Consider the following 26,426-nt stretch of genomic DNA (forward strand, 5'->3'; position numbering starts at 1 on the left):
GAGCTGAAGGCAGAGGCTTTAACCCACTGAGCCACCCAGGCGCCTCTATGTATGAACTTCTTATAAGAAAGAGCCACACTTCTGCATGTTTTTCAAAACTCTCCTAAAAACATCACCCATTATCTTACCCACTGATTACTCTTTAGATAAGAGTCATGTAATAGAAACCTTCCAGAATTCAACGTCAAGGGAAATGTTTGTCTCTTCCCATAAAATAGTGCACTTCCTTTAATCAGACAGAGAGACGTATATAACCTTAAGGTGTCTTTTTTATTTTTGCCTTGGTTGCAAATACCTCTAATCCAAATTTAAAGTTCAGCCATCATAATCATCCCATCCTAATTTTCTGATATTAAAATGGAAGCTCCCAGAAGGCAGAGAGTTTTTCCATTTTGTTTCTTGTTGCAGGGACAGAGCTCCAGACAGAGGAAAACTGCTCAAAAGCCTTGTATTGAGAAAGATGCTTAAAAAAAAAAAAAAAAGGCATGTAAACATCACAGAACTTGATGGTCGTTTAGACTGTCTGAATTGCAGCATAAAGCAACATCCTGTCCTCTCAAGTACTCATAAGAGAGCAAACTCTATTAGCTGCTCTCTGCTGAGCAACAATTCTAATTTTAGAATTATCTTGCCTTTTCATAAAATCATTTCATATTGGAATTTATGTCACTCTCGAATACGTGAAACAAGGACTTGGGTAATGAGAAAACAGAGGTGATTTTCTGACATCAGAATGTCTCTGGTATTTATGTAGAATGTGGCTGAAGTAGGATGTACTTTTACGTGAAATAGCTGTCTTTTGAGTGAATTAAGCTGGAGGAGATCCAGAAAAGGGTACCTGATAAAAATGCCCATTCATGGGGCGTCTGGGTGGCTCAGTGGGTTAAAGCCTCTACCTTCGGCTTGGGTCATGATCCCAGGGACCTGGGATGGAGCCCCGAATTGGGCTCTCTGCTCAGCAGGGAGCCTGCTTTCTCCTCTCTCTCTGCCTGCTTCTCTGCCTGCTTGTGATCTCTGTCTGTCAAATAAATAAATAAAATCTTAAAAAAAAATGCCCATTCGTCCTGGAGTTCACCTTGAGCAGACCCCGACCATGAGTCCCTTCAAGCTGCCACCTGAACCCTGTCCTCTTGCCCCAGCTCCACCCCTGCTCTTTCACCCCCAGCAGATGACAAACCTGCCTGGACTCTGGTCGCTTAGTGCTGGCAGCTCCAAGCCCACACATTCCAGCTACCCTGTCTTTGCTCCCCAAGCCCAGGGCCCAGTCCCCTACGCCTCTTCTTGGCCCCACATGCCCCACATCACCTCTCATCCCGATCCTAACCTCTTGCCATTCTTCCTCTCCATCCCTCGGGCTCCTCAACTCTAACAGCTGACACTGGCTGTCCTGGTGGGGACCATGCTAACCCACTCGAGTCCTGGCTGGGTTTGGATCAGCTGCTGACTATTCCAGGCCACAGACTCTCCGGAAAGGGCCTCATCTTTAGTCCTGGGGTCATGGCTCCCACAGGGACTCAACCCGTGTTCCGACTCCTAAGTTCTCCTAACTTCGTGTGCAAGATTGAGAATGTCCAACGTGACCATCTCATCGTCCTTCTTCTCTTCCACAAAATGTCTCTGCATCATTTCCTGATCCGTCTCCCTTTGCTCTTGACTCTAAAGGACAGTTCTGTTAGAGTCCCTGCTGATGGCTAGAAGAGCTGCAACCAGTCTGGGCCCTTGAGTGACTATGTGACTGGGCTGTTCTGTGAGAGAGAGTTATACCTCTGTGTTACTCAAGTCACCAAACAATTGTGAGTTCTTCTGTTTCTGCAACTGGTCAACCCTAAGACAAGGGGCAAACAGAAGTTATTGTATATGTGGTGGCCAGGATTCCAGAAGGGGTGTGGACACAGACAATCGGGGCAGAACTTAAATAAAATTCATGCCTCAGGGGCACCTGGGTGGCTCAGTGGGTTAAGCCTCTGCCTTCGGCTCAGGTCATATCTCAGGGTCTTGGGATTGAGCCCTGCCTGGGGCTCTCTGCTCATGGGGAGCCTGTTTCCCCCACTCTCTCTGCCTGCCTCTCTGCCTATTTGTGATCTCTCTCTCTCTGTCAAAATAAATGAATAAAATCTTAAAAAAAAAATTCACGCCTCAGACGAACTATCTTGTGTCTAGAGCTGTCCAGTGATGACAATGCCCACTATAATCCCCACTTCTGCCTTAAATACCCAGACATTCTCAGTTTCAATTTCCAGAAAACACGAAAAAATATGTGATGGAAATAAGAGACGAAAAGAGAAAAGTCAGTCAGTCATCTCAGTCATTCAAACAAACTGACTACTTCAGTTTTATTCAAAACACACTTACTGAGTACTTATCCTTTACCAGGCAGTGAGGGGCCTACGGGGAACACAAAAACCAACAAGACTCAGAGGAGCCTGTTACAAGCTCCCAGGCCAGCTCAACTGTTGCACAAATAACTCTGACACAGGAAGAATACAGTGCACAAAGCGGGGAAGGTGGAACCCACGGGGCCTGGGATACAGAGGAGGTGGAAGTCACTTCTAATTGCAGGTGTCTCAGAAGATTTTGTATGAAAAGCGGTAACTGCACTGAATAGAAGGGCAATCAGAGTGGAGGGCACTGGGCCCTGGGTACAATTAGACTGAGGTTTCTGGTGCAGTAAGAGCTGCTGGGGCCACAGTGAGCCACCCAGGGCCACGCAACACGTGCTTCTGGCCTACCATAGACGGAAGGCTTTTCCACAGGCAGAGAAGGCAGAGCAGTGGAGGGAGTCCACGATCCCTCCCCTCCACAGCGGCAGGGCCTTTTGTCGAGGAGGTGATAGGGAGGGCTAAAGTCCAGAGACGGCACAGACGAAACACAGGCTTACTGCTTTGGGCTTTTTTAGTCTAGAAAGAAGGAGGGGACTGTATTCTCCCTTGAGAAAGGGAATGGGGCTTAGAAATAGGCCAGAGCTCCAGGAAGGACTGACCAGGGCCAGAGGCAAAGAAGATGCCCAGTGCTCAGGCTGCCCCAGCACCCATGCCGGAATCCTTCTCCCTTGACAACTGAAAGGCCGTCTCAGCCTTCCCTGCCGCAGGGGGAGGCCTAGGTCAGGGACTTCTGGGAAGGCTTTTGCTTTCCTGATAAAAATGGGCAGATACTTCTGGTACTGGTCTCTTTCCTCTTTCTTGCCTTTTTCTTACAGTGTCTGGAGCTGAAGCAGGTATTTTGCAACCACAAGGGAAAAGCTAAGAGGATTACGGAGATGCCCACCCTGAAATGGTTAAGCTTCTGAACAGATGCCTCCAACCTCTTGATCTGTGAAAGAAAAATATATACTTAGCCTTTGGGTCACATGGTTTGCTATTCCTTGCTCAAACGTTCCTAACTCTGGAGTTTGCTAGCCAGAGACTTCAGGATTGCAGGGATAGAGGAAAAGGAATCCTTCTATTCCGTCCTAGCTTGATCGTTTCAGTTTGCAGAGAGGGGACTGCGATTCAGAGCAGCACGCTATCTTGTGATAAAGAAGGCACACTGGCTGGAGCTGTCCTTATGTCTTTTTTCTTAGAGGTTCAATTATGGCAGGGAGGGTCCAAGGTGACAAAACATGATGGTGGTTAAAATGATGGCTGTAGCAGGAGAAAAATCAATATACAATTATCTAAGGCTATTGAGAACCTAGAGGCACTGATGAATAGTGTTTGGGAGAATGGAATTAAGGTTGGTCTAACCCTTAAACGACAACAGGACAGGGTATAAAGTCCATTCATTAACTAAAAGTTTTGAAACCATTGCCCAAATTATCATATAGTTGCATAAATGTATATGACACCTTTATAAATCCTTTATGTTGACTTACTATGTAGAGAGGGCAATTGGGAAGAATACATTATCTTTCTTAGGTTGATATGAATTTTGTTCTAAGGTTCATAAGATTTGAGAAACAATGTCTAAGTCCCAAGCACAGGATAAATTGTTTCTTTTCTTTCTTTTTTTTCAAAGAGGATTTAAGTTTTTCTTTTAATGTTATATACTTATTTGTTGTTTCTTAAGTTTTCTTTTAATGAGCCTTATGTTATTATGCATTTTAATCAGTTTTGGAGCACATGAGAAATATAGAAAGCACTTAATTTAAAACTTACGTAGAAAATGATGGTATCAGATATTCAAGTTTAATCAAGATTCAAGTTTAATCACCTAGACTGTAATACATTAGTCACTAGCCTCACGGGGTGCTTTAAACTTAAATTAATTAAAATTAAGTAATATGAAAAATTCAGTCCCTCAGTTGCACTAGCCAGATTTCAAGGGCTCATTGGCCACAGGTAGCTAGTGGCAATTGTGTTGGGCAGAGCATACGTGGAGGAGTCCATCATCATGGAAAGTTCTTCTGACCAGGGCTGATCTGGACAACTTGGGTTTGCGAGGCTTTTCTTTTAAGTAAATGTACGGTGAAACTTTGTATTAGTGTGGACGGCCATTACAACATACTACACAGGGGCTGGCTTAAAAAACAGAAATGTGTTCTCAGAGCCCTGGACGTTAGAAGTCCAAGATCAAGTTGTCAGGGTGGTTCTGGTGAGAACTCTCTTGCTGGCTTGCAGATGGTCATCTTCTCACCGTGTCCTCATGTGGCCTTTCCTCTGTGCATCTGCAGGGAGAAAGAGAGAAAGAGATCTGGTCTCTTCCTCTTCTTTAAGGACCCAACCCTGTGAGGGGAGGGTCTTACTCTTACAACCTCATTTAACTTTCATTTTTTCCACAAAGGCCCTGTCTCCAAATACAGTCACACTGGAAGTTTGGGCTTCAACATATGAATCTGGGGAAGACACACTTCAGTCCACAACAAACTCAAAAAGGAGGAGGAGAAAAAGGAAGAGAAGGAGGAAAATTAGGTCAGGGCCAGATGGTAAGGGCCTCATGTCCTACTCGGTGGAGTTGAAACCATCCTGAAACAGAAAGTGAGCCACTGCAATGTTGAGGAGGGATTCTGTGTTACAAGATTTGCAGTTTAGAAAGAACACCAGGTTATCAGTGTGGGGGGAAGCTACTAGAGAGTTGAAAACTCTTCCTTCGTCCAGCCTCTAGATCCTACAAGTGCTGGTCTCAAGTGAGGAGGGCCTGTTTGGTCACCTTAGAAGCAGGCTAGTCAAATAGTTATGAGCAGACTATGGTCAGAAAGTTCTGGGCTCAAATTTTGACCCCATCCCTTATTAGCTCTTGATCTAGAGTTGCCTGCTTACCTCTTCTAAGCATTATTGTCCTTTGTAGAAAGAGATTGATTATATCCATTTCATAGGGCTGGTCTACGGATTAAATCATGTACTGCCGATAAAAGCATTTAGCACAAAGTCTGTTTGGTGTATATGTTTAGTGCTCTATGTATTTTGGTTGTTATTACTACTGGGGATATAGTTCTTAAATTTGCTCTCAAAGTGGGGCACCTGGGTGGCTCAGTTGATTAAGCCTCTGCCTTCTACTCAGGTCATGATCTCAGGGTCCAGGGATAGAGCCCCAGGTAGGGTTCCCTGATCAGTGGGGAGTCTGCTTTTCCCACTCCCTCTGTCCCTCTGCTATGTCTCACCCTTGTGCTCTCTCTGACTCTCTCTTGCTCTCCCAAATAAATAAATAAAATCTTTTTAAAAAAATTGCTCTCAGGGCACCTGGGTGAATCAGCCAGTTAAGGGTCTGCCTTCGGCCCAGATCATGATCCCAGAGTCCTGGCATTGAGCCCCTTGTCAGGCTCCCTGCTCCCTGCTCAATGGGGAGTCTGCTTCTTCCTCTCCCTCTGATCCTCCCCCAACTCACGCTCTCTCTCAAATAATGAAATAGTCTTAAAAATAAAGAAAAATTTCTCTCAAAGGAGTACAGGAAGCAAGGTGTTTTGTTTTTTTAAATGAATCTTGTCCATCTCTAGAGCGTGTGTGAGTGTGTGTTCTCCACCACACAGAAGGAGTCACCTTTAAGGACCTGAAGTCTCTCTCTTTTTTGTAAGCACCTCCACTTAATTGAGTAAATAGCTTGTAAATAAATCATTGGTAAATATTACAAAATTAAATACATTTTCAAAATCTTGCCAGTATACATAAAAGTCACAAACATAGATCCTTTAAAAAATAAAATATACTCAGGGCACCCTTCATAAAAAAACGCCTGAATCCTGTCTGAGGACCACCTAGAGACATCTTACAGCAGGTGTGTTTTCTGTGCAGAGGTGGGAGTGAGGGTTGCTGGAGGGAAAGAAATTTGTACTCTGGCTTTTTACCCCATCCACACGCATCTGAATTTTGATCCTTCTCCAAGGAGCTGCTTTATAACTGAGAGACAGCTTAGGCCCTTCTAGGCCTGGCTCCAAGCAACGGATTGGGGTGTACAATTAGGACCAGGAGCTAGAGTTCTTACTACATTCCACTGACAGAAACCAGCAATGCAATCTCCTCCATGTTTCCAAACCAGCAAATGCTTCTTATTAGCTTTCTTGAGAGGAAGTGAGGCTTTCTCACTTCTATAGCTGCTCAACGCTCAGTTCACCCTTCTGGTCTGATGCTGCCTGGGCACAGAAGTGACCCAAATCTACTTCTAAGGAAGATCAAAGTCTCTTTCTTTCCTATAAAAGCAAATTGATCATGACCTTTAGAGTCACAAGAACTGGTGTCAAATCCTTTGTCCGCCACTTATTAGCTCTGTGACCTTCAACAAACATCCTACATGAGTGTCTAGCTCCTTATGGGTAAAATGTGTATGATAATGCTTTTCTCTCATTCATTTATTAACCAATATTGACTGACCAGCTATCTGTACCAGACATTGGGCTGGGAATTCACTGTAAATAAATCAGACTGAGTCTCATGACATTTTAGAGGGCAAAGAGACAATTATGTTCTGATCTGACAAGTGCTTTGATAGACCAAAAATAGGAGGAAAAAAAGAAGTAAACCTGTCATTCTTCTCAATGCCTTTCAGGGGAGGCACTGTGATTTCTAAGTGGGAAATTAAAGGATGGAGAGGTGGTAGCCCTGTGAAGTGAGTGGGGGTGGAGAGGAGGACAGAGGGGGTGGAAAGAGTGATGGGGCAGACACAAAAGTACGCAAAAATGCCTGAAGGCAAAGGAGGGCTTCCTAGACAGAACAAAACCAAGTTCACTTTGCTTGTGTAGCTGTTTGACAGTAGAACTATGAGAGGAGATCTGGTGTGAAGAAATCATAGGAGGGAATTGAGGAGAAGAGAAAGTGGCATAAGAAAAGTCACTCTGGGGCTCCTGGGTGGCTCAATTGGTTAAGCATCTGACTCTTTGATTTTGGCTTGGGTTATGATTTCAGGGTTGTGGGCTCCAGCCAGGAATCAAGCTCTGCATCAAGGCTGTATTGGGCTCTGTGCTCGGCAAGGAGTCTGCTTCTCTCCCTCTCTCTCCCTTGGACGTGTGTGCTCCCTCTCTCTCAAATAAAAAAAATAAATCTTTAAAAAAAATGTCACTTTGGCTGCAGCAGGAAGAATGAATGGGGTGTGGGTAAGGAAGACTGTTGTTGGGGAGCTCTATTATAAGCCTATATAGCAGTCCAAATAAAAAATATGCCAATATGCCAAGTTTAAGCAATAGATTTTTAATAATAACCATGAAGCATTTAACACAAAGATGATTCAGACAGTGTTCTACGTGTTTAACATATACTAATTCATGTAACCCTTAAGACCAGAACTGCCCTAGGAGGTAGGTTCTATTATCATCTTTATTTTACAGAAGATACAGCCATCAAATAGAGATACTATATAACTTGGCGGTCTGTTTCCAGGGCATGTGTGATAGATTATGCCCCTGTGGATCTAACAGATTTCAGAGGTCGACTAAGAAGTGGGAAGGTGATGATCTCCAGATTTCTGGTTTGCAACTGGGTAACTTTTGGTGTCATTATTTGGGTGGTGATGCATACTAGGGAAGAGCGGGTTTGGGAGGAAAGATACTGAGTTCCTTGTGAGACATGTTGAATTTCAACTCCCAAGCTGACAGCCATGGGCAGATATCCAGAGTATTGCTGAACACAGGATTTGGAGCTCAAGAGAGATTTTAACAGGAGTTATATGCCTATATTTGGGAATCTTTAGCATGCAGTCAGCGGAGTGGCGAAGATGTCTTAGGAAGAATGTTTCCAATTAGAAAGGAAGATGCCTTGAGAAGAAGCCAGAGGAACATCCATATTAAGAGCAAGCAAAAGAGGAGTCATTCACAACGGAGATAAGGGGGAACAGCTAGATAGATGGGAAGAATATGAGGAATATGCGAAGGAAAAATGCATTTCAAGGAACAAATATTGTCAAATTTTATAGAGGGCTCAGCGAAGTGAGGTGTGAAAATTGTTCACTGAATGTAGTGATTAGGTCAGTATTGACCTTCAAGAGAACAGTTTCAGTAAATTAATAAGAGCAATAGAGTGCAGTGTGCTGATGATTGAATGTAGGGTGAAGATGACGGAGACAACAGACAAAAAATTTCGCCAAGAGGGTTTGCCTGTGGGGTGAGGGGAGAAGAGCTACTAAAAGAGGGATGTGGAATAAAGGAAAGATTTATTTATTTTCACTATGCAAGAACTTTGAGAATATTTAAATGCTAATAAGAAGAATCCAGGATTAACTGAGAAGCTATAAAAACAGGAGAGGGAATAATTATCTATGAGGAGAGTCCTTGGGGCACCTGGTTGGTTCAGTCGGTGGAGCTTATGAATCTTGATCCTGGGGTTGTGAGTTCAAGGCCCGCTCTGGGTGTGGAAATCACTTAAATTAAAAAGAGAGACAGAGAGAGAGAGAGAGAGTCCTTGACAAGGTGAAGAGGGTAGAACCAGAACATAGATGGAGGGGTAGACTAAGCAGTAGGAGGATGTTTTTTCTTTGTAACAAGGGAGAAGATGAGGAATGAGAAGGAAGGTAAGTTTTCAGATCTGGTGTGGGAAATGAAGGGCGTTCTTGATGGCTTTAATTATCTCTCCCAGGTAGAAGGCTTATCACTATATGAGAGTGTAGGAGCCAGTGGAATTGGCGTTAAAAGAAAAAGAGGTTTAAAACAGACTGGTTTTTATTTTACTATTTACCAATGGAAGACAACAGGGATGAGGATACTGAGAGGAGGGGGCAAAAATGACAGAGGCTAACCAAGCATCCAGGAGAAAGCAGAAGGGAACTGATTTTAAACATACAGAGGTTAAGGGACTTTGAATTCTATGTAAAGCTAAAGAATGCTGTGTGATTGGCAGCCTCTAAGATGATCGCCAGTGATCCTGCCTCCTGGTATTCATGTTCTTGTGTAAGCCTCTCCCCTTGAGGGTGGGCCCAACGGAGAGACTTTTCTAATGAATAGCATATGGCCAAAGCGATGTTACTTCTGAGATTAGGTTCAGAAGGACTGGTTTGCTTGTCCTCTCTTGCTCTCTCATTTGCCTCCTCTGACAGAAGCCATCTACCATGTGAGTTGGCCCATGCAGAGACCCACTAGCAAGGAACGGAGGCCTTCAGTCCAAAGCTCCTGAGGAACTGAATCCTTCCAATGATGACATGAGTAAGCTTGGAAGCAGATCCTCACGGTCAGATAACAGACCTTCATGATACCACAGCTACCACGGATGCCTTGATGGTAGCCTTGTGAGAGATCTTGAGGTAAAGGCACTCAGCTAAGTCATACAGATTTAAATTAATTCTCTTCATCTGTAAAATAGGGATAACTATTGTATGTATTTAATATTTTTACTGAGGATGGAATGAAATCCTGGCACGCAACAGTTAACCTGTATAGTCCACATCAACATTTGGCTAGCATTAACTAAACACCTATTATATGCCAGTGCCTGGCACAAACTGTGAGATAATAAATGCTCATTGCTTAATACTTAAATTTTGGGGTAAATTATTCTGCAGCAGTAGATAACTATACAAGGTATAAAAGAAGTAACTGAATGAGAAGAGAGAAAGGTTAGTGATTATGACCAGAGAGTGGGGGGGTCTGGAGTTTACAATTTCAGCTATGGAACCATTGCCATACTTCATCTGTATTGAAGAGGGTGGCTAAACTGGCACAGAGGTCAAGTTTACTGAAGATGAGGTCAAGGAGCTCAGATTCCAGGGTATTGGGCAAGCCAGGTTCATAAATGTTTAAGTTCTTCAGGGTCACTGGGTGGAGAAGTTCTCACCAGGTGTTGATTTCAAACAATGACAAGGTGGCAGTTGAGGCAGAGAAGACAAACCACGTTAATGAGATAGTGGTATAAATCAGGTGGAATGAGCCTTCACAAAGTTGTTGTTTTAAGAGAGTGGCAAATTAATGGGATGCAAGGGAGAGCACTAGGGACCTAGGCAGATGCTGATCCCCAAAACTTGACCCTGGGATATGTAAAGTGTGGAAGCATAGACAACCTCTTCTCAAAAGACCTACAGGGGAAGTGGTGTCTGCAGTGTAGAGCCAGATTTGAAGATCAAGTGGTTTAAAGGAAAGGTTCTTGGCTCCACATAGTGGGCACAGGACAAGTATTAGCTGTCTCCAAACATTCATTTAAACATTTGTATGCCCTTGCTCTGCACCGCTTCCCCAATCTCTTTATCTCAAAGAGACTAGGGCGGGGTAAGGGCAGGGATCCGGAGGTTGGGGGAGGTGTGGTTCATCACAAGCGGTCTAGGGACTCTCTCGTCCGGGAACAGGGAGCGTCGGTACCAAGACTTTCCCTAACTTCATCGGTGACTAGGAAGAGCCCCCAAACGAGGGTCATTCTCCCGCGTGCACAAGGCACATCACCCTCTAAGAGACAATTCTCCCACCAACGAACAAGAGCCTTACAAGTGCGAGACACCGGCGACACAAATACGAGCGAGACACACACACTCCCGAAGACAGGGAGCGCGCCCGGCCGCGTTGCCGGTCAGCACCAACAACCGTAGATTTCACGATGCTCAGACTTTTCCAAGTTCCCCCCACACTTTTAGCGGAGGTAAAATGTCGGAACTAGGTGTGCAGCCGGTACGGATATCCCTTCAGGTCTTGGCCTTCATGGCTCCGGATTCCCCAATCCGCACTCCCCAATCCGGGTGCGCCCTTCAGGAAATCTGCAGTCCACGTGGGCTCCCCGGTGGCCCGCGGGGCGGAGCGCAATAGGCGGGGCCAGAACGGAGGGCGAGGCTGGCCCCGCCCCCGGGGTTCCCATGGCCCCCCGCGCCCCGCGGCCAGATGCTGACGTGTCCTTTCCTTCCCACTACACCTCCCGACACTACCTACTACGGCTGCCCCGGAAGTCCCGCCCCATACTTAGCCCGTCACTGCAAATCAGCTCTTTCAGCGCTTCCTGGAGCTTGCCTCCCCTTTTTTGACTAAAGGGCGGGGCTCCGCGAGCAGGGTGCCTATTGGTTTGAGGTCCGGCGGGCTCTAGGCGCTAATTGGCCGGAGGGCGGTGGCGCTCTGGCACGCTTGCGCGGCGAGTAGAACGTGTGGCGGCGGCGGAGAACGCGTCTCCTCTTTCGCTCCCAGTCCCGCTGCTGCTCTCGTGAGCGCCCGGCGAGTCCGTGCCGTCCATCGCCCGAAACCCGTCGCTTGCCAGCTCACTGCAGCGGCGGCCTCCCACCAACACCGACACCCATACTGACAGCTCCAAGCCGGCCCACCGTCTTATTTGCTGCCTTTCCATCTCCACACATGGCCTCCTCCGCGCAGAGCGGCGGCACCTCCGGGGGACCCGCGGTCCCCACCGTGCAGCGGGGCATCGTCAAGATGGTGAGAGCGGGGCCCGGGACACTGACCCCACCGCCCACCCTCGGGCGGGTTTTGGCGCTGGCTCCTCTTCCCCTTCCGCCAGTCTGCATGGTCTCCCAGATCCCCTTTCCTCTGTCTCTTTTCTTACTTTTCACCCATTCTCGGAATTCCTTTCCTAGACGGTACCCAACACGGAATCCCCTTGGTACTTTGCTTCCCGGACACCCTGGCACCAGGGTTCGCAGTGATTTCCGTGGTCGCGGCACTCAGATCTGGTGTTTACCAGGACAGATCGGTGACTTGATTGATTAACGGAGATCATAAGTTTATATCTGCTTTCCCATCCCCCCGTTCTTCTGTTCATTTTGACATCTGCTGAGCAGTGTGCAGCTTTTCGAGATCCTGACATCCGCACTTCCCTGAAACTAAGCGTATTTGGCCATCTTGAAGCTTTTCAGTTTTCACTGACGCTCACTTACTTATTACCAAGTTTTCTCGCTCTTTGGCCCTCATATTCCTTTTCTCTCCACCTCTTCTGTTAAGTGTGTAGTCCTGTAAGCTCTTATATTTGTTCTCCCTCTCCTTTTGGCCCTTAAATGCTAGGCCAGTAGGAATTTTAGCGATCGTTATTGTTTCCTCACCCCTTACACGTAAGGAGACTGGTTTGAAGAGGGCAGTGACTTGCCTAAGGTCATCACGTGGTGGCTTGGAACGGGGCCAGGACCGGGGCCCAAGTGTTCCCATTCCCAGTCCACGGCCCCAGCACTAGATTCTGCCTGATTTTATATCCCCTCACTCCCTACATTCTTGAATTTTGAATTTAAAACCGTGCCAGACTAATTTTTAAAAAATTTACCTCTGGCTCCATGATAATTTTGTAATATAAATTCTCTTTATCCCTTGTCACCTCTGTTCTCCCCTGAACCCTCCCAGATCTTGGAACTTGACATTTCTTGGTTGTTAACAGATTTTCCTGTTAACAGGAACGTGTCCTTTCCTTCCCACTACACCTAATAGACTTTGGGACATTTCAGACCTCAATACTGACTTTCTTCTGGAACAGCAGATATCCTTTATGACATTTTCTCTCAAAGTTCCACAGTTATTTTTTGCAGTTGCTGAAAGTTTAAGACACATTCTGTTTTCTTGGCTCATTGTCTGTCAGGGTTAAAATGTTCTTTAGCTTGTGTGTGTGTGTGTGTGTGTAAATTTTTGAGATTTTTTTTCCAGCCTAATTCTCATGTATTCATTTCATTTCTTAAGTAATATTCCATCACCAGGTGAGATTCCCAGGGTTTTCATTATTGCTTTTCTCTTTTATGCGTAAGTGGAAAGTCAGAATTTATTAGAAGCTGAGGGAGAAGGGAATTTCCAAGGTCCACATATTTTTGCCTCTTTGAATCTTGATCTGTCCCATGAGTAGCTTCTCTTACGTTAGTTTTTTCATTTGCACTGATCTTTCCCTTCACCATAAGAACACAGCATCGCTTGGTGGTAGAGTGGTGGGATTGGCAGCATTGAGTGGATCTTTCTGAATTTTTTCCTTCACTAAGGCTTGAATTTTTCTTAAAGGTCCCCCTCATTTGTGGGGTAGGAGTGGAATGAGGCTGGATATATTTTTGCTTGTATTAATGCTAAAGGCTTCCAGGGCATCTGGATTCTATGAGGTGACCGTGCCCACAGATTACCCCTATGGATACCGAATATCTACAATCACTTATTTATTAAGGGTCGTGTCTTGTGTTGAGTATTTTGTTTGTATTCACTCATTTATAACACCTAACAAGTAGATAGTATTATTGGTTACAGTTTACAGATGTGTAATCTAAGGTTTAGAAAGAAGTTCACCCAAGGACAGGCACGTTCACTGGCAGTAAGAGCCAGAGCTGGGACTTGAACCCAGGTCTGTCTGCCACAGCATGTGCTCTTGGACATCATGCTATGCTGCTTCTGCCTCCAGGGCATGACTTTAGTGGAGGGTGGGGCCAGTGATGCGTGACCACAAAATTGCAGGAAAGTGCAATCAAGTTGAGGAAAGATTAGATGTTACTCCTTGTCTTATCCTGGAGCTGTTATTGTGGTGAGTGACTTCATTTGGTGCTTATGGTCATTATGTGCATAGGAGTGTGGTGTGGAAGACACATTTGAATCTGGGAGGAAGCTTTGAAAATTCAGCCCTTGTGGGGCACCGGGATAGGGGGGTGCTCAGTCAGTTAAGCAACTGCCTTTGGCTCAGGTCATGATTCTAGGGTCCTGGGCTTGAGCCCTGCATCCAGCTCACTGTTCGTTGGGGGCCTGCCTCTCTCACTCCCTCTGCCTCTTCCCCAGCTTGTGCTCTTTCTCTCTCTCTCAAATAAATTAAAATCTTACACACACACACACACACACTCACAAGAAAATTCAGCCATCAAAAAGTCTGTTCTTTTCTGTTCTTTTCTGTGACCAAATTGCAGGGATGGGTGGGTGAGTTGCAGGTAGGGGTTAGGGGAAGGAAGCCAGGTGAACTGCCGGGCAACAGGCATATCTGTGCCAGGAGCAGAAGCCTTGTTTGGAATGAGAAATCGACCACTGGCAAATTGCTCTGTGTGAAGCTCTTCTGCTAAGCAAAGTTGTACTTTCCTGGAGAGTAATCATTTCCAGTGGTTCTAGGAACTGCTTCGTAAGAACTCTACAAATGAAAATGGAGTTCTGTGACAGGAAACTGAGAAGGAAATAGTCTTGTGAATTGGAAAGTAGTTACTGCCTTTAGGGAGACGGGTAGAACCTGGAACACTGACTAATCAGCATTGTGCTTTTCAGGGGAACCCTCCATAATTGTCTGGACTCAGGCTGAGCTGCCGATCTGAAACGGTATAGGGATGAACTCTGCAGTGAAAAGGAATCGTCCTTCCTCTTTTTGGGGGGCGAAAATCGGGTTATAGAGCCATGGAAGGTGCGAGTTTCTTCTGGTCTCTACCTTCTAATCCTAGTAAGTCCTGTGTTCTTTTTAAGGTTAAAGAAGAAAGAACTCAGAAATCAAGTTGTAGGGCACCTGGGCGGCTCAGTTGGTTAAGCAACTGCCATCCTCAGGTCATGATCCTGGAGTCCCAGGATCAAGTTCCGCATCGGCTCCCAGCTCCACGGGGAGTTTGCTTCTCCCTCTGATCTTCTCCCCTCTCATGCTCGCGCTCGCTCTCTCTCTCTCTCTCTCTCTCTCAAATAAATAAATAAAATCTTAAAAAAAAAAAAAAAGAAATCAAGTTGTAAAAAGCCTTTGCATTTGACCAGTTTTAAAAAAATGATGGTGACAATAGAGACTGTGTCTGCTTTTGAGAGTGGGAGCAAAGGGACAGAAACAGAGTTGGTTCTGGAATGCGTTTAAGGAGGAAGTGGGCAGTAAGTTGACACAAGCATTTTGGAGCTGTTCTGTTACTGCAAAGGCAGTGAGGATGATGGAAAAACTGAAGGTGGATTTATATTTCCTGAGTTGGGATGAGACTGGCAAGTGTGTGGGCAGAGAAAATATAACCTGGAAAAGTGAATGTCCCCGTCAAATCAGATACTATTTTCTCAAAACCCTGAAAGATTCCAACTCTGGATTTTTTTGAATAATTTGCTAGACTTTCTTTAGCTGCAATAGATTATTATCAGCACATGTTAAATAGATGTGACTGCGAGAAGTCTTGGGGTACTTGGTATAAAATTTGGTCGCTCCATTTAGCCCCTACTTAGAGATGGCTGATTCACTTTCCGCTTTGGGGCTAGATCCCTTTTCTGTCTTTTCACTCTAACTTTCCCATTCTAACTCCATGTGTTTGCGTGTCTTCTCAAGCAGGAGTCACACGGGTTGCTTTCAGGACAGCAGAATGAGTCTGCCACAGTTCTGGAATCTTTTGCGCTTATCAGAAGCAGCTGGTGGAAGTAGCATATCTTACCCTGCTTATGGTGTGAAAGGCCAAAGGGAGGACAATGCCAAATCTCCGTTCATTTTCACCTTGCTCCATTTACTTGTCTAAAGGAGAAAGGAATCGCTCTGCCAGTCTTTAGTTTTAGGCTAAGAACCATGATTCTCACTGGGTGACTAAGGCAGAGGGGCATCAAAAGGAGGAGATGGCCACAGTTTCCTCCTTCACCAGGAATTGTGCTGCCAGGTTGTTCTAAAGTGGAATGTAGACTTCCTGGTGAGTAGCTTAGTGAAAATTTCTCCAGTATGCAGCTTGTAGGAAATGATACCTGTAATTTAGATTATTATAGCTAGCTGTTTCTTAGGTTTCTGAACTAAGAAGTATGTGTCTTTCCAGAGTGTAGTGGGGACAAAGAGTAGTAGTCCATTGATCTGTTCCTTCCTACGTGCACTGAGCTCATGCAGACTGAAAGAAAAAAACATCTTTCCTAGCCTACTTAAGTACTCTTACTCTACTACTCAGGGACAAGGTAGCTGAATAACAGTATTTAGTAGAGCCATTTGCAAAGAACTAGGTAGAATAGGATGGAAGGCTTTTCCCTGTAGTCTTAAAATTGCCCACTTCTCAGCAGGTGAGCATAGTAGCTTTCAGTCAAGATTGTAAGTAAAGGAGCACTCAGTTTCTACTGTATCTTAAATGTTTTCTGTCAGTTTTTTCCTGTATGAAAAGAAAGCATCCAGGTGGCTCTAGTCATGCTAACAGTGGCTGCTGCCATGTGCTAATGATACAGAATGATGAGCAGTCATACTTCCTTTCTTCCTTGAATAAATTTTATTGATCATCTGCTGTGTCAAGCTTTGTGTGGGTATTGGAGAAACAGTGGTAAAAAGTAGATCAGATTCCTGCCCCTATGATTTATAGAGGAGACAGACAATAAAAAGGTAAACAAGAAATAAGCATGATATTATAAGATAGTGATTTCTGGGGAACGAGACAGAATGACTGGGAGCAAGGATAGGGATGGCTCCCATAGAGAAGGTGTTCAGGAAAGGCTTCTCTTAGCATTTGTGCTGAGATCTGACGGACAGCGGAGAACCAGCCGTAAGGGAAGTGTGTTCTTGGTAGAGGGAACAGCAAGTGCAAAAGCTGTAGGGTCCCCACTAATGTTTATCTTCAGTGTTTTTATAGTAGCTCTTTAATTCCTTCAATTTACACAGAATATAAATGGTATGGATTGAACCTGAGCTGCTATTATGTGTTTTGGGGTGATAGAAGGCAGAAAGGCAGTAGAGGTGGTTGGTGTCCTGGTATGCTGGTGAGATCGATAGCTGACATTAACTCAGTGTAAATAGTGAGAAACTGATTAAAAAAAAAATACTTGCTCTTGGTCATATTCATGTTCCTTACAGGGCCAAGACTAAGGTTTTTTGACTTCCTGTCAGCCAGTTCTGTGTATTCCTAAGGTCACCACCTTTCAGTGGAGGGTACTTAGCTGAAAAGATTAATGCCAGGAGCAGGCTCAGTGAGAGTCAAATAGCATGTACAATTTGTTGTTGTTTATAGTTCTGTTAGCATTTTATTACTACATGGAATGTTCTGCTGCTCTGGCCTCTGGCAGCACTTTTAACCTAGCAAGCTTTAGTGACAGTGATGGTGAAAAGCAAAGTAGCGTGCTTCCTAGCTCAAACTAATGGTCAGGAGGGAACTAGCTCATGCATAATGTGGCTTATTAACATGAGGGGAGACTCCTGAGGCTGGGTAGTGATCAGTACTGGTATAATAAGTGGGCAAATGATTTGATGGGGTCTGTGCCTCGCTTTACTTGGAGTGTGACATTTGGGAAATGAGTTGAAGGTTCTAAGGCCTGTTGTGTACTCACTGGTGTGGACTAGCTGTCCAGCTGACAGGTGTGGTTCTAGGAGAGGGTGCAGTAGATATCCTTTGGAATCTGGTCTTTGGATTTATTTTATTTTGTTTCTTCAAGGAATAGCATAGCTAAGTATTGTAGGAAATTTGTTGCCTTTTCCCAGACAAGGCATGAAGTAAAGAGATTCAACTCTTCAGGGGCTTATGGAGAGATACCCGGTTTCTGTTGCTAATTCCTCTCTTGGGAGACTGACATATGCACTTTGTTTTTACAGTAGAAATTGATGCAGAATCACAGGTTGTGAACATTTGATGCAGATGGAGTGTTGTGGGATTTCACTTAACTTTCAGTGAGACTCAATATGATAAACTAAGTTTTTCACACTTAGCTCTAATGTTTAGGGAAAAACAGTAGTTTCAGTTGACATTTTTTGAAAATTAGGAAGTAAAACAACTTCATAGGTAAAAATCTAAGGAAAATTTAGGTGATGCCTTTGGATGTCATTTTTCAGATGTTCAGTCTATGATATAAACTGGGCTTGGCACATTTTCTCTTTATTTGCTTATGATGAGTGATTTAAGGCACCATCTCCCCTCTTATTCCTTAACACGTTTTGACGTGCTTTAGCTTCTATATGGGAAGTAGTCTTCTTGGGATGATCTTGTAACACCACCCTCTTGTGTAAGAGGAGGAAGTGAAAAGATGGGAGAGTCTGTGCCTAAAGTTAATAAACCCAATTTATTAATATTATCTTTGGGAAGCAGCTTGGCAGAGAAGAGAGATTGGCCTAGGATTCAGGGGAAACAGTTCTAGCCCAGGAGGTGCTATTCTCCACATGGGTGATGTGGGGTAAGAGATTTCACTTCTCAGACTCTTTCTTTCTTAAATGAAGTGGTAAACTCAGTCTCTAAACTTCTAACAGTCCCCAAAGGCTGTGATTGTATAAGAAACCTTATAATGCAAGATGAATCAAAACTGAGAAATCTACCGTATGGCAGGCTTCACTTTGAGTTGCTGCTTATCCCGCAATGAAACATGTTTTCTGTTCCCGTTGCTTGTTTTTTTTTTTTTTTTTTCTCCTGAGACAGTAGATGAAATGTGAAATGTGGTTTTTGTACTGTAGAAGATGAGGGGGTTAGAATTTGAATTAGACTAAGTGACTGGGTAGCGGAGTGAGTTAGAGGTGGTGGATAGAAATGAGCCAGGGGGTTCCTGACCTCAGTAGTGATATCAGGATAAACTTGTGGGAGTACTTGTTTGGGACCCAGAGGAACATGCGAACAGTGGCTTTTATTTACCATCTCACCTCTGCTTCAAAACAGCCTGACCGTCTCCTGGGGCAGCAGGTATTGACTTCAGAAGGATGGGGGTGAGGAGGGCATTCTGGAAACCCGTAGCTAATGGAGATAGTGTTTACCCTAGTCCTGCTCTTACATGGAGGAATCTGGAGGCACTTGGTAGGGTTCTGAGCTCTGCTTTTCACAGCTCAAGGCTAAAGCTTCTTCCTTTAGGTCATCCTAGTTGTCTTTTGCAGATCTTTTCTACTTCATTTAACGGGCAAATGTAGGAATCATCATAATCTATTTTTGGTAGTTCCTCACATGGTTTCTTTTGAGTTGATTTTTTAATTGTTAAGCTTTCTTAATTCCTTTCTGGGAGTAGATTTAGAGAGAGGCAGCCCAGTGATTTCCTGACCAGATCCTTACTTCAGGACCACCTGGAAGGCCTTTCAGAGGCACTGAATTAGAATCTCTGTGGGTATGGCCTGGGACTCTGTATTTTTAAAAAAGCCTCTCCTAGGTGATTCCAGGTCAATTTTGGATCAGTTCAGGGATTGGCATTTGAGACCCACTGGTCTTGTTTAACTCCTTTTCTATATGTAGTTGAAGAGGCAGGACACAAATGACAAAAAGAATTTTATGAGGGGAGGATACTAGTCTCTTTTCTTTTTAGTGTTCGTTTTGATGGCTCCCAGGACACTTTGCATTGCTTTTAATCTGTAGCTCAGAGTTGGGCTGACATCCTCAGGGGTCCATTTACAGTGATCTGAGATCCTGTTCTTGGGTCACAACTGATAGCTGAGAAGTTGTTGTTTTACATGCCTGATTTCAGGCCATATGCTCATTTTAACACTCATCTGCCTCTTTTCCTTCTATTTGCATCGATTCCCAAGATCTTCCTATAATTTGACGCCAATAACTTGGCACATTATTACCATGGAAGTCTTTAGTGTCATCCACAAACATGAAAATTCTGTGCTGCTCAGTTTCTGCCTTTGTAGTCCTTATGAGCCATACACTTGGGCCTTCTGGTTTGTTTCTGTCCTGTTTTCTAAGCCCCATTCTTAACAATATCAGTAAAACCCTGAATGACCTCTTTGATGGTCTTCGTCTCTACTTTTTATTCCACTAGTTTGTCTAATATGGAAATAAAATTTTCTTATAATTCTTAAGTCTTCAAAATCCTTTTGATTAAGGGTCACGTCTGCAGTTCCCTTGGTGACTTTTCCTCATTTTGATCAACAGTTATCTAGTTCATCCCTAAATTCCTTCAAAAAGTTCAGGTGAATGCCTACTAGCTTTAATAATTTAATAATGACCAATATTTAAGTTTTGGGTTTAATACCTGCTCATAGGATTTCAAATAGTATAGAAGTATATAAAATCAAATACAAAAATCTCTCTCCCTCTGGCCTTATCACTCAGTTTTCTAACATTCATTCTCATTCCCCTAAGGAAATGTGTTTCCAAACTTTTCATGCAGAAATATACATTCTCCCTCTTTAAGAAATAGAAATGGGGTCATAATATATGTGTCCTGCAACTTTTTAAAAAATTGTCATGGCTATCTGTGTCATAATTACAGATCCTGCCTCATTCTTTAATGGTTGAAGAGTATTCCATCATTTGGGTGTATTTATTTACCCATTTATTTGTTGATACCTGTTTTTGGTTTTTCATGATTCTAAACACTGCTGACTGAGTGTTCTTTTTTACATCTTTGTATTCTTGTGTTGGCATTTCCATAAGATGCAATGCTGGTATCTTTTAATATCACTTAATGTTTTTGGTGGTTGTAGAGCGGTTTTACTTACACCTCACCTGTTTATTTCTTACAAATAACATCGTAAGTAAAATTGGGGCACATACAGCTTCACATCTCATTACTCATTAATCATTGCACAGTTGGTAGTGTTCTGTTTCTCCAGCGTATCCTTGAAAACCACTTTATCTCTTCATTGGAGGGCAGGGCCTAACCACATGGGGATCACTAAATAACTACTTTTTAATTGTTTGAAGACCCTAAGGTGTTTAAAGGTCCTAGTATTTAAAGGAGAGTAGATTCTTTAGCTTCAACTGCTTTCTCTGGGTTCTAGAGAGTTCCATGACTAAGGAAATGTGCAGCTTCCCAGCTACAGATGACAGGAGGAGCAAGGGCATGTGAGAGGTTTGACTTTTTTCTGTGGACTAGCACATAGCTTTTCTTCTTTTTTCTTTTTCTTCTTGGATAAGAAGGTGGGGATGGGAGGTGGTAAGCATGGCCACATCCTGTGTGGGGAAACCCTACTATTTTTAGAATTGTTTGGAGAGACTGGACCAGGGTGGTCAGTGTTGGTAGCCTTTCAGTCATTTGCTGATCCCAGCCTTGGTGTAGTGGGTTTCCTTATGTTTCCTGGGCTCTGGATGTGTGCGTACCCCTACCATGGTTTTAGTACTGGAATACCAACTGAGCCACCCAGGCACCCCTGAAATACTATTTTTAAAGCAAACTTAATTTGGAGTGCCTGGGTGGTTCACTGTTAAGTGTCTACCTTACGGTTCAGGTCATGATCTCTGGTTCCTGAGATTGAGACGCCCATTGGGCTTCCTGCTCAGTGAGGAGTCTGCTTTTGTTTCTTTCTCTCTCTCTCAAATAAATAAAATCTTAAAAAAAAAGATAAACTTAATTTCACTGTTGGAAGTGGAAAAGCCTTGTTACTTGCCGTAACTAGAAAGTACCTGAAATAATGCACAGTGAAGGGGCGCCTGGGTGGCTCAGTCGGTTAAGCAGCTGCCTTCGGCTCAGGTCACCATCCCAGGGTACTGGGATCAAGCCCCGCGTTGGAGTCCCTGCTTAGTGGAGAGCCTTCTTCTCCTTCTCTCTGCCTGCTGCTCTGCCTACTTGTGCTCCCCCTGTGTCAAATTAAAAAAAAAAATGCACAATGAAAACAAAATATTACTAAATTCTAGCTAGGTCTCATGTCTTGTGGAGGGCTCTGAAGAAAGTTTAACAAGTGATGAGGGTGTGCTAAAGGCTTCCTGCCACCAAACTGGAACTTTCTTCATTTAATAGGAATCATTGAAAGAGAATTGGAAAAGGGACAGTTCTTATGTGTAAATATTAAATGCTGATATATACAGGGTTCATTTACCCCTTAAAGCAGTTTTTGTTTGTTTTTAAACAAGCTCCCACATTGGGGAAACAGACGTAACTTGTGTCTTGGGGCAGAACTGAACTGATTTCTGGAGTGTCTGTGGTTCAGGTCATTAGCTTCACTGACTACTAGCCATATAACTATGGACAGGTAATTTTACCCCTTTAAGTTCCAGCTTTGCCTGTAAATGGGTGTTATAACAGCACGCTGTTCATGGGGCTGTGGCTGATTAAATGAGAATGCGTGGAAAATGTTTGGTGCAGTGTCCAGCACATGTAGCATTCAGCAACCATTAGCTGGTCTTAGTCCAGCAGTTTCTGTATCAATCCTCAAGTCAGATGGGGGTGAAAATGGAACTGGCTGGGGCGCCTGGGTGGCTCAGTGGGTTAAAGCCTCTGCCTTCAGCTCAGGTCATGATCCCAGAGTCCTGGGATCAAGCCCCGCGTCGGGCTCTCTGCTCAGCGGGGAGCCTGCTTCCTCCCTTCTCTCTCTGCCTGCCTCTCTGCCTACTTGTGATCTGTCAAATAAATAAATAAAATCTTTAAAAAAAAAAAAAAAAGAAAATGGAACTGGCTGGGCAAAATGAGAGGGAGGTCTTGTGATGTTTAAGTTGTTTGATTTAAAGGACTGGTTTTAGTTTTGAGATCATATTCTTAATACTTTTTCCTTTGTTGAAATAGCCTTTATTTTATAAATAATGTGATGACAGTTTTAATATCCTTGGCAAAAATAAAAACTAGGTAACAGTTTAGCCCCTCATTTGGGGGGGCAGGGGAATCTTACTTGTCTATGAAATTTAAAAGTCTGGGGTGCCTGGGTGGCTCAGTGGGTTAAAGCCTCTGCCTTCGGCTCATGTCATGATCTCAGGGTCCTGGGATCCAGCCCCGCATGGGGCTGTCTGCTCAGCAGGGAGCCTGCTCCCCACCTCCTCCCTGCCTCTGCCTCCTTGTGAACTCTGTCTGTCAAATAAATAAAATCTTAAAAAAAAAAAAGAAATTTAAAAGTTTGGGAACTCCTGGCACAGCAGAAATGTGTGCACCTTGCATATGTGTAACTCTTCTGAACTTCAGAGGTATTTCCTAATATTAGGAAAGATTAACAAATTTAGGTAATGCGTGGAAGACTTCAGTTGTATGTGTGAATACTAGCTGTTCAGTGGCACAGGAGTGGCTAGTTAGGCAGAAACTCAAGTGAGAAAATTCTGACTCCCTTTGGTTCCCTGCCTCCATTCTTCCAGCAGCCCTCTATCCTCTAGCACTTTAGGACCAGCCTGCTATCCATCCCCCTCCTCCAGTACCCTTATCACTGCTGTCTCAAGTCCCCCCCTGCCCAAATCCACATCAAAACTTAAAGTTGATATGGTGACATATTTAGAACAGTTTTTTCACTACAATGTAAAACATTTTTTTAAAGATTTTATTTATTTGAGTGAGAGCGAACGTGAGGGAGAGGTGGAAGCAGACTCTTTCCCGAGCAGGGAGCCTGATGGGCTAAGTCCCAGGACCCCGGGATCATGACCTGAGCCGAAGGCAGCCATTTAACCAACTGAGCTACCCAGGTGCCCCTAAAACATCTTTTTATTTTTTATTTTTTTCCTTTTTATTTATTTATTTGACAGAGAGATCACAAGTAGGCAGAGAGGCAGGCAGAGAGAGAGGGGGAAGCAGGCTCCCCGCAGAGCAGAGAGCCCGATGTGGGGCTCGATCCCAGGACCCTGGGATCATGACCTGAGCCGAAGGCAGAGGCTTTAACCCACTGAGCCACCCAGGTGCCCCCTAAAACATCTTTTTAAGGATTTTATTTATTTATTTTAGAGAGTGTACATGTGAGTGAGGGGGGTGTCAGAGGGAGAGGGAAGGAATCTCAAGCTGATTCCATGTTGAATCTGGAGTGGACTCGGGACTCGATCTTAACAGCTCTGAGATCATTACCTGAGTGGAAACCAAGAGTAAGATGTTAACTGACCTAGGTGCCCCTAAATATTTTCTATTTCCTTATCCTTCAGGGCGACTAAGTAATCCAGTTTTTGTTTTGTTTTGTTTTGTTCTCTGGGCTGGTTCCCTAAAACCTCAGTCTCCCAGGGAAGGACATAAATTAGTTCTTGGCAAGTAACAGCTGCTTACCTGCCCTTGGTACCTTTGTAAGAACAGGGCAGTTTACAGCCCAGTCTGCCTTGGGCTGTTGCTGTTCACACCCGTTGTCTTGACATCATTATCAATAATACCCCTTTTCACTTCAAACTGTCCTGATTGCACTGGTAAAATGATTGTTTACTGTGCTTTGTAAAAACAGTCAAATCTGGGAGAGTGTGGGGTGACAAAGTTCACAGAGACCACTATAAACAGAAGGTAGATGTTTCTGTAAATCTAGCAACTGGGATGGCCTGACAGGAGAGTCACATGGCTAAGAAAGCCTTTAATGGAGAGAAGGCAGCCTAGGCGTGAGACTCTAGGCCGCGTACTTGGTTGTGGGTAAAAGCTTTGGGCTGATGAAATTTTAGTTGTCAGTCTCATTAAAATGTTGCTATTAAATAGAGGCAGGTAGCTTTGTTTTGTGATGGAAAGGGGAACTTGGGAATTTAAATACTGATGGTTTTCTTGGAGAATGGATGGGTTGGAAAATCAGATGTGATATTTTCAGATCCGTTTGTTTTAACAACCTTTTCTGGGGAGGTGGTGAAAGTGACAGGTCTTGACAGAGGCAGAGGAAGAAAATGGGTGAGATAAAAGGCAGGAGAAATGGGTAAGTACAGGTGGGAATACTCAGATAGTCTTGGAAGCAGCTGTGAGCAATCTGGTTGCACTGTGCAGGGTTAAGGCAGCTTGCCTAAAGTGACTGTTGCTGGAAGTTTGTAGTAGAGAAAGGAACAAGAGGCGAGGCTTCTCAGGTTTTGTTTCCGGTCTTTGGGATTCGAGGTTAGTGAACTTTTAAACTTGATGAGTTCTGTTCCAGGAGAGGGAAAATTCATTGTTTTATAGCCTTTAATACCAGGGGCATTTTTATTTTTGGCAGCAACCCAAAACAGTGCGTTATTATGCCAAGTGTAATTTATCTGCTTACCTAACAGGATGCTCCCAGGTCCTCATGAAGGGAGACTCTGGAGTGCCCGGGTCCTGGAATCCTGCTGAGATGTATTATTCTGTGTGCAGTAATTGCTTGTGTTATTACTCTTGGCAGGTGAGCCCTTTCACAGCCCAGAGGCCAGGAGGCTGCCTCTATTACTTAAAAGCTGAGTTATCTTGTTAAACTCCTCTCTTGTGAGATTTTTAGAATCTCTTGAGACCTCCTGCAGGCTCTCTGTGGGGCACAGGCCCAGCTCCTGGGTAAGCCTGCCCTGCCCCAGTGTCGCCCTGCCTCACTGTTAGTCATCGTGACTCCAGCTCTGGAGGACTAACTTTCCGTTACATAGCAAGGCAGCAGAAGGCTGCTAGCTGGAAATGCTTGGTTTTCATTTAATTCTTAAGTGTTCCTGTTATCAGTGCTCTTAATGAAAGTACCTCTCTCACTCTTGTGTCAAAGAAAATGTGTTTCTTTGATTATCAACAGGAGAAACTGAAAGCCAGTGTAGGGAGAAGCAGCAGTTTGGGGCTTAGATTATCTGAGGAACTTAGAAAATTGGTTTTTGAAAGTGGTTGTTGGCACAATGCAGAGTAAAGATGCTCCATGAATCTGAGCTGCGCATAAACTTGGATTTGAAATTTTTGTGCTTTATTTTAAAGAAACGTATTTATTTTGTAATTCATTAGAGAGTGTACTCCCTCTGCCCCCCTCCTCCAAAAAGGAGAGGAGAATCAGAGCTGGACTTCTTGGTTAGCATAGGATATGTAGAATGTTATGAATGATTTTATTTATATGTGGATATTTATATTTATATGTGGAAGAGCAGAGGGAGGGAGAAACAGACTCCCCACTGAGCAGGGAGCCCAACACAGGGCTCAGTCCCAGGACCCCAGGATCACGACTGGGGCCAAAGGCAGAGGCTTAATGGACTGAGCCACCCAGGCACCCCTGGATGTTTTTAATAAAATGGAGGAGCAGTGTTTTCTGGGCAGTACCTGCAGTTAAGATGACACGGGGGAATTCCAGATAGGCCAGTTAGCCTTCTGTTCAGTTTCTTGAGGAGGTTTGCAAATCTGTGTGCATCGCAGTGGAGACTGGAGGAGCAAGACTGGGGCACCAGCAGGTAGTGGGAAAGGACTGACCCCGTGTCTTGTGTTCTCAAGCTGTGTTAGATGAGAGGAGACTTCAGTTTTTACTCCCCCATGATAGTTTTCCTGGGATTTTAGTGGTAAGAACGATCCTGGGATGGTACATTAATTTAGCAATAAAGGACTCTGAAATGTTTATGGTAGATTTGTGATTTGTACGTTATTTTGACATCTAAAATTGAGCATTAATGTTTCAAATAGGAAAAGTTTCCAAGCAAATCTGGAAGATAAAAAGGGAAAAATTAATGCTTTTCATGGGTAGCCTAGAAATTCAATTACATCCTTAAGTTCTACAGTCAGTCCTGCATATAAACCAAAATAAATATGTTAGATATTCTTTAGA

The 26,426-nt window shown here is 44.0% G+C and overlaps 1 protein-coding gene across 2 annotated transcripts in view; it reads left to right on the plus strand.

The window, feature by feature from the left end:
* The first annotated feature begins 11,413 nt into the window (after positions 1-11,413).
* The window catches only part of SND1 (staphylococcal nuclease and tudor domain containing 1), a 413,629-nt gene continuing 398,616 nt past the window's right edge, over positions 11,414-26,426 (plus strand). For both annotated transcript variants that reach the window (XM_080819055.1, XM_080819056.1), the window contains exon 1: positions 11,414-11,731. In XM_080819055.1, coding sequence (XP_080675181.1) covers positions 11,654-11,731 — 78 coding nt within the window. In that variant the 5' untranslated portion in view covers positions 11,414-11,653. The remainder of the gene's footprint in view (positions 11,732-26,426) is intronic.

The sequence above is a fragment of the Martes martes genome (assembly GCF_963455335.1).
Source record: "Martes martes genome assembly, chromosome: 11".
NCBI lineage: Eukaryota > Metazoa > Chordata > Mammalia > Carnivora > Mustelidae > Martes > Martes martes.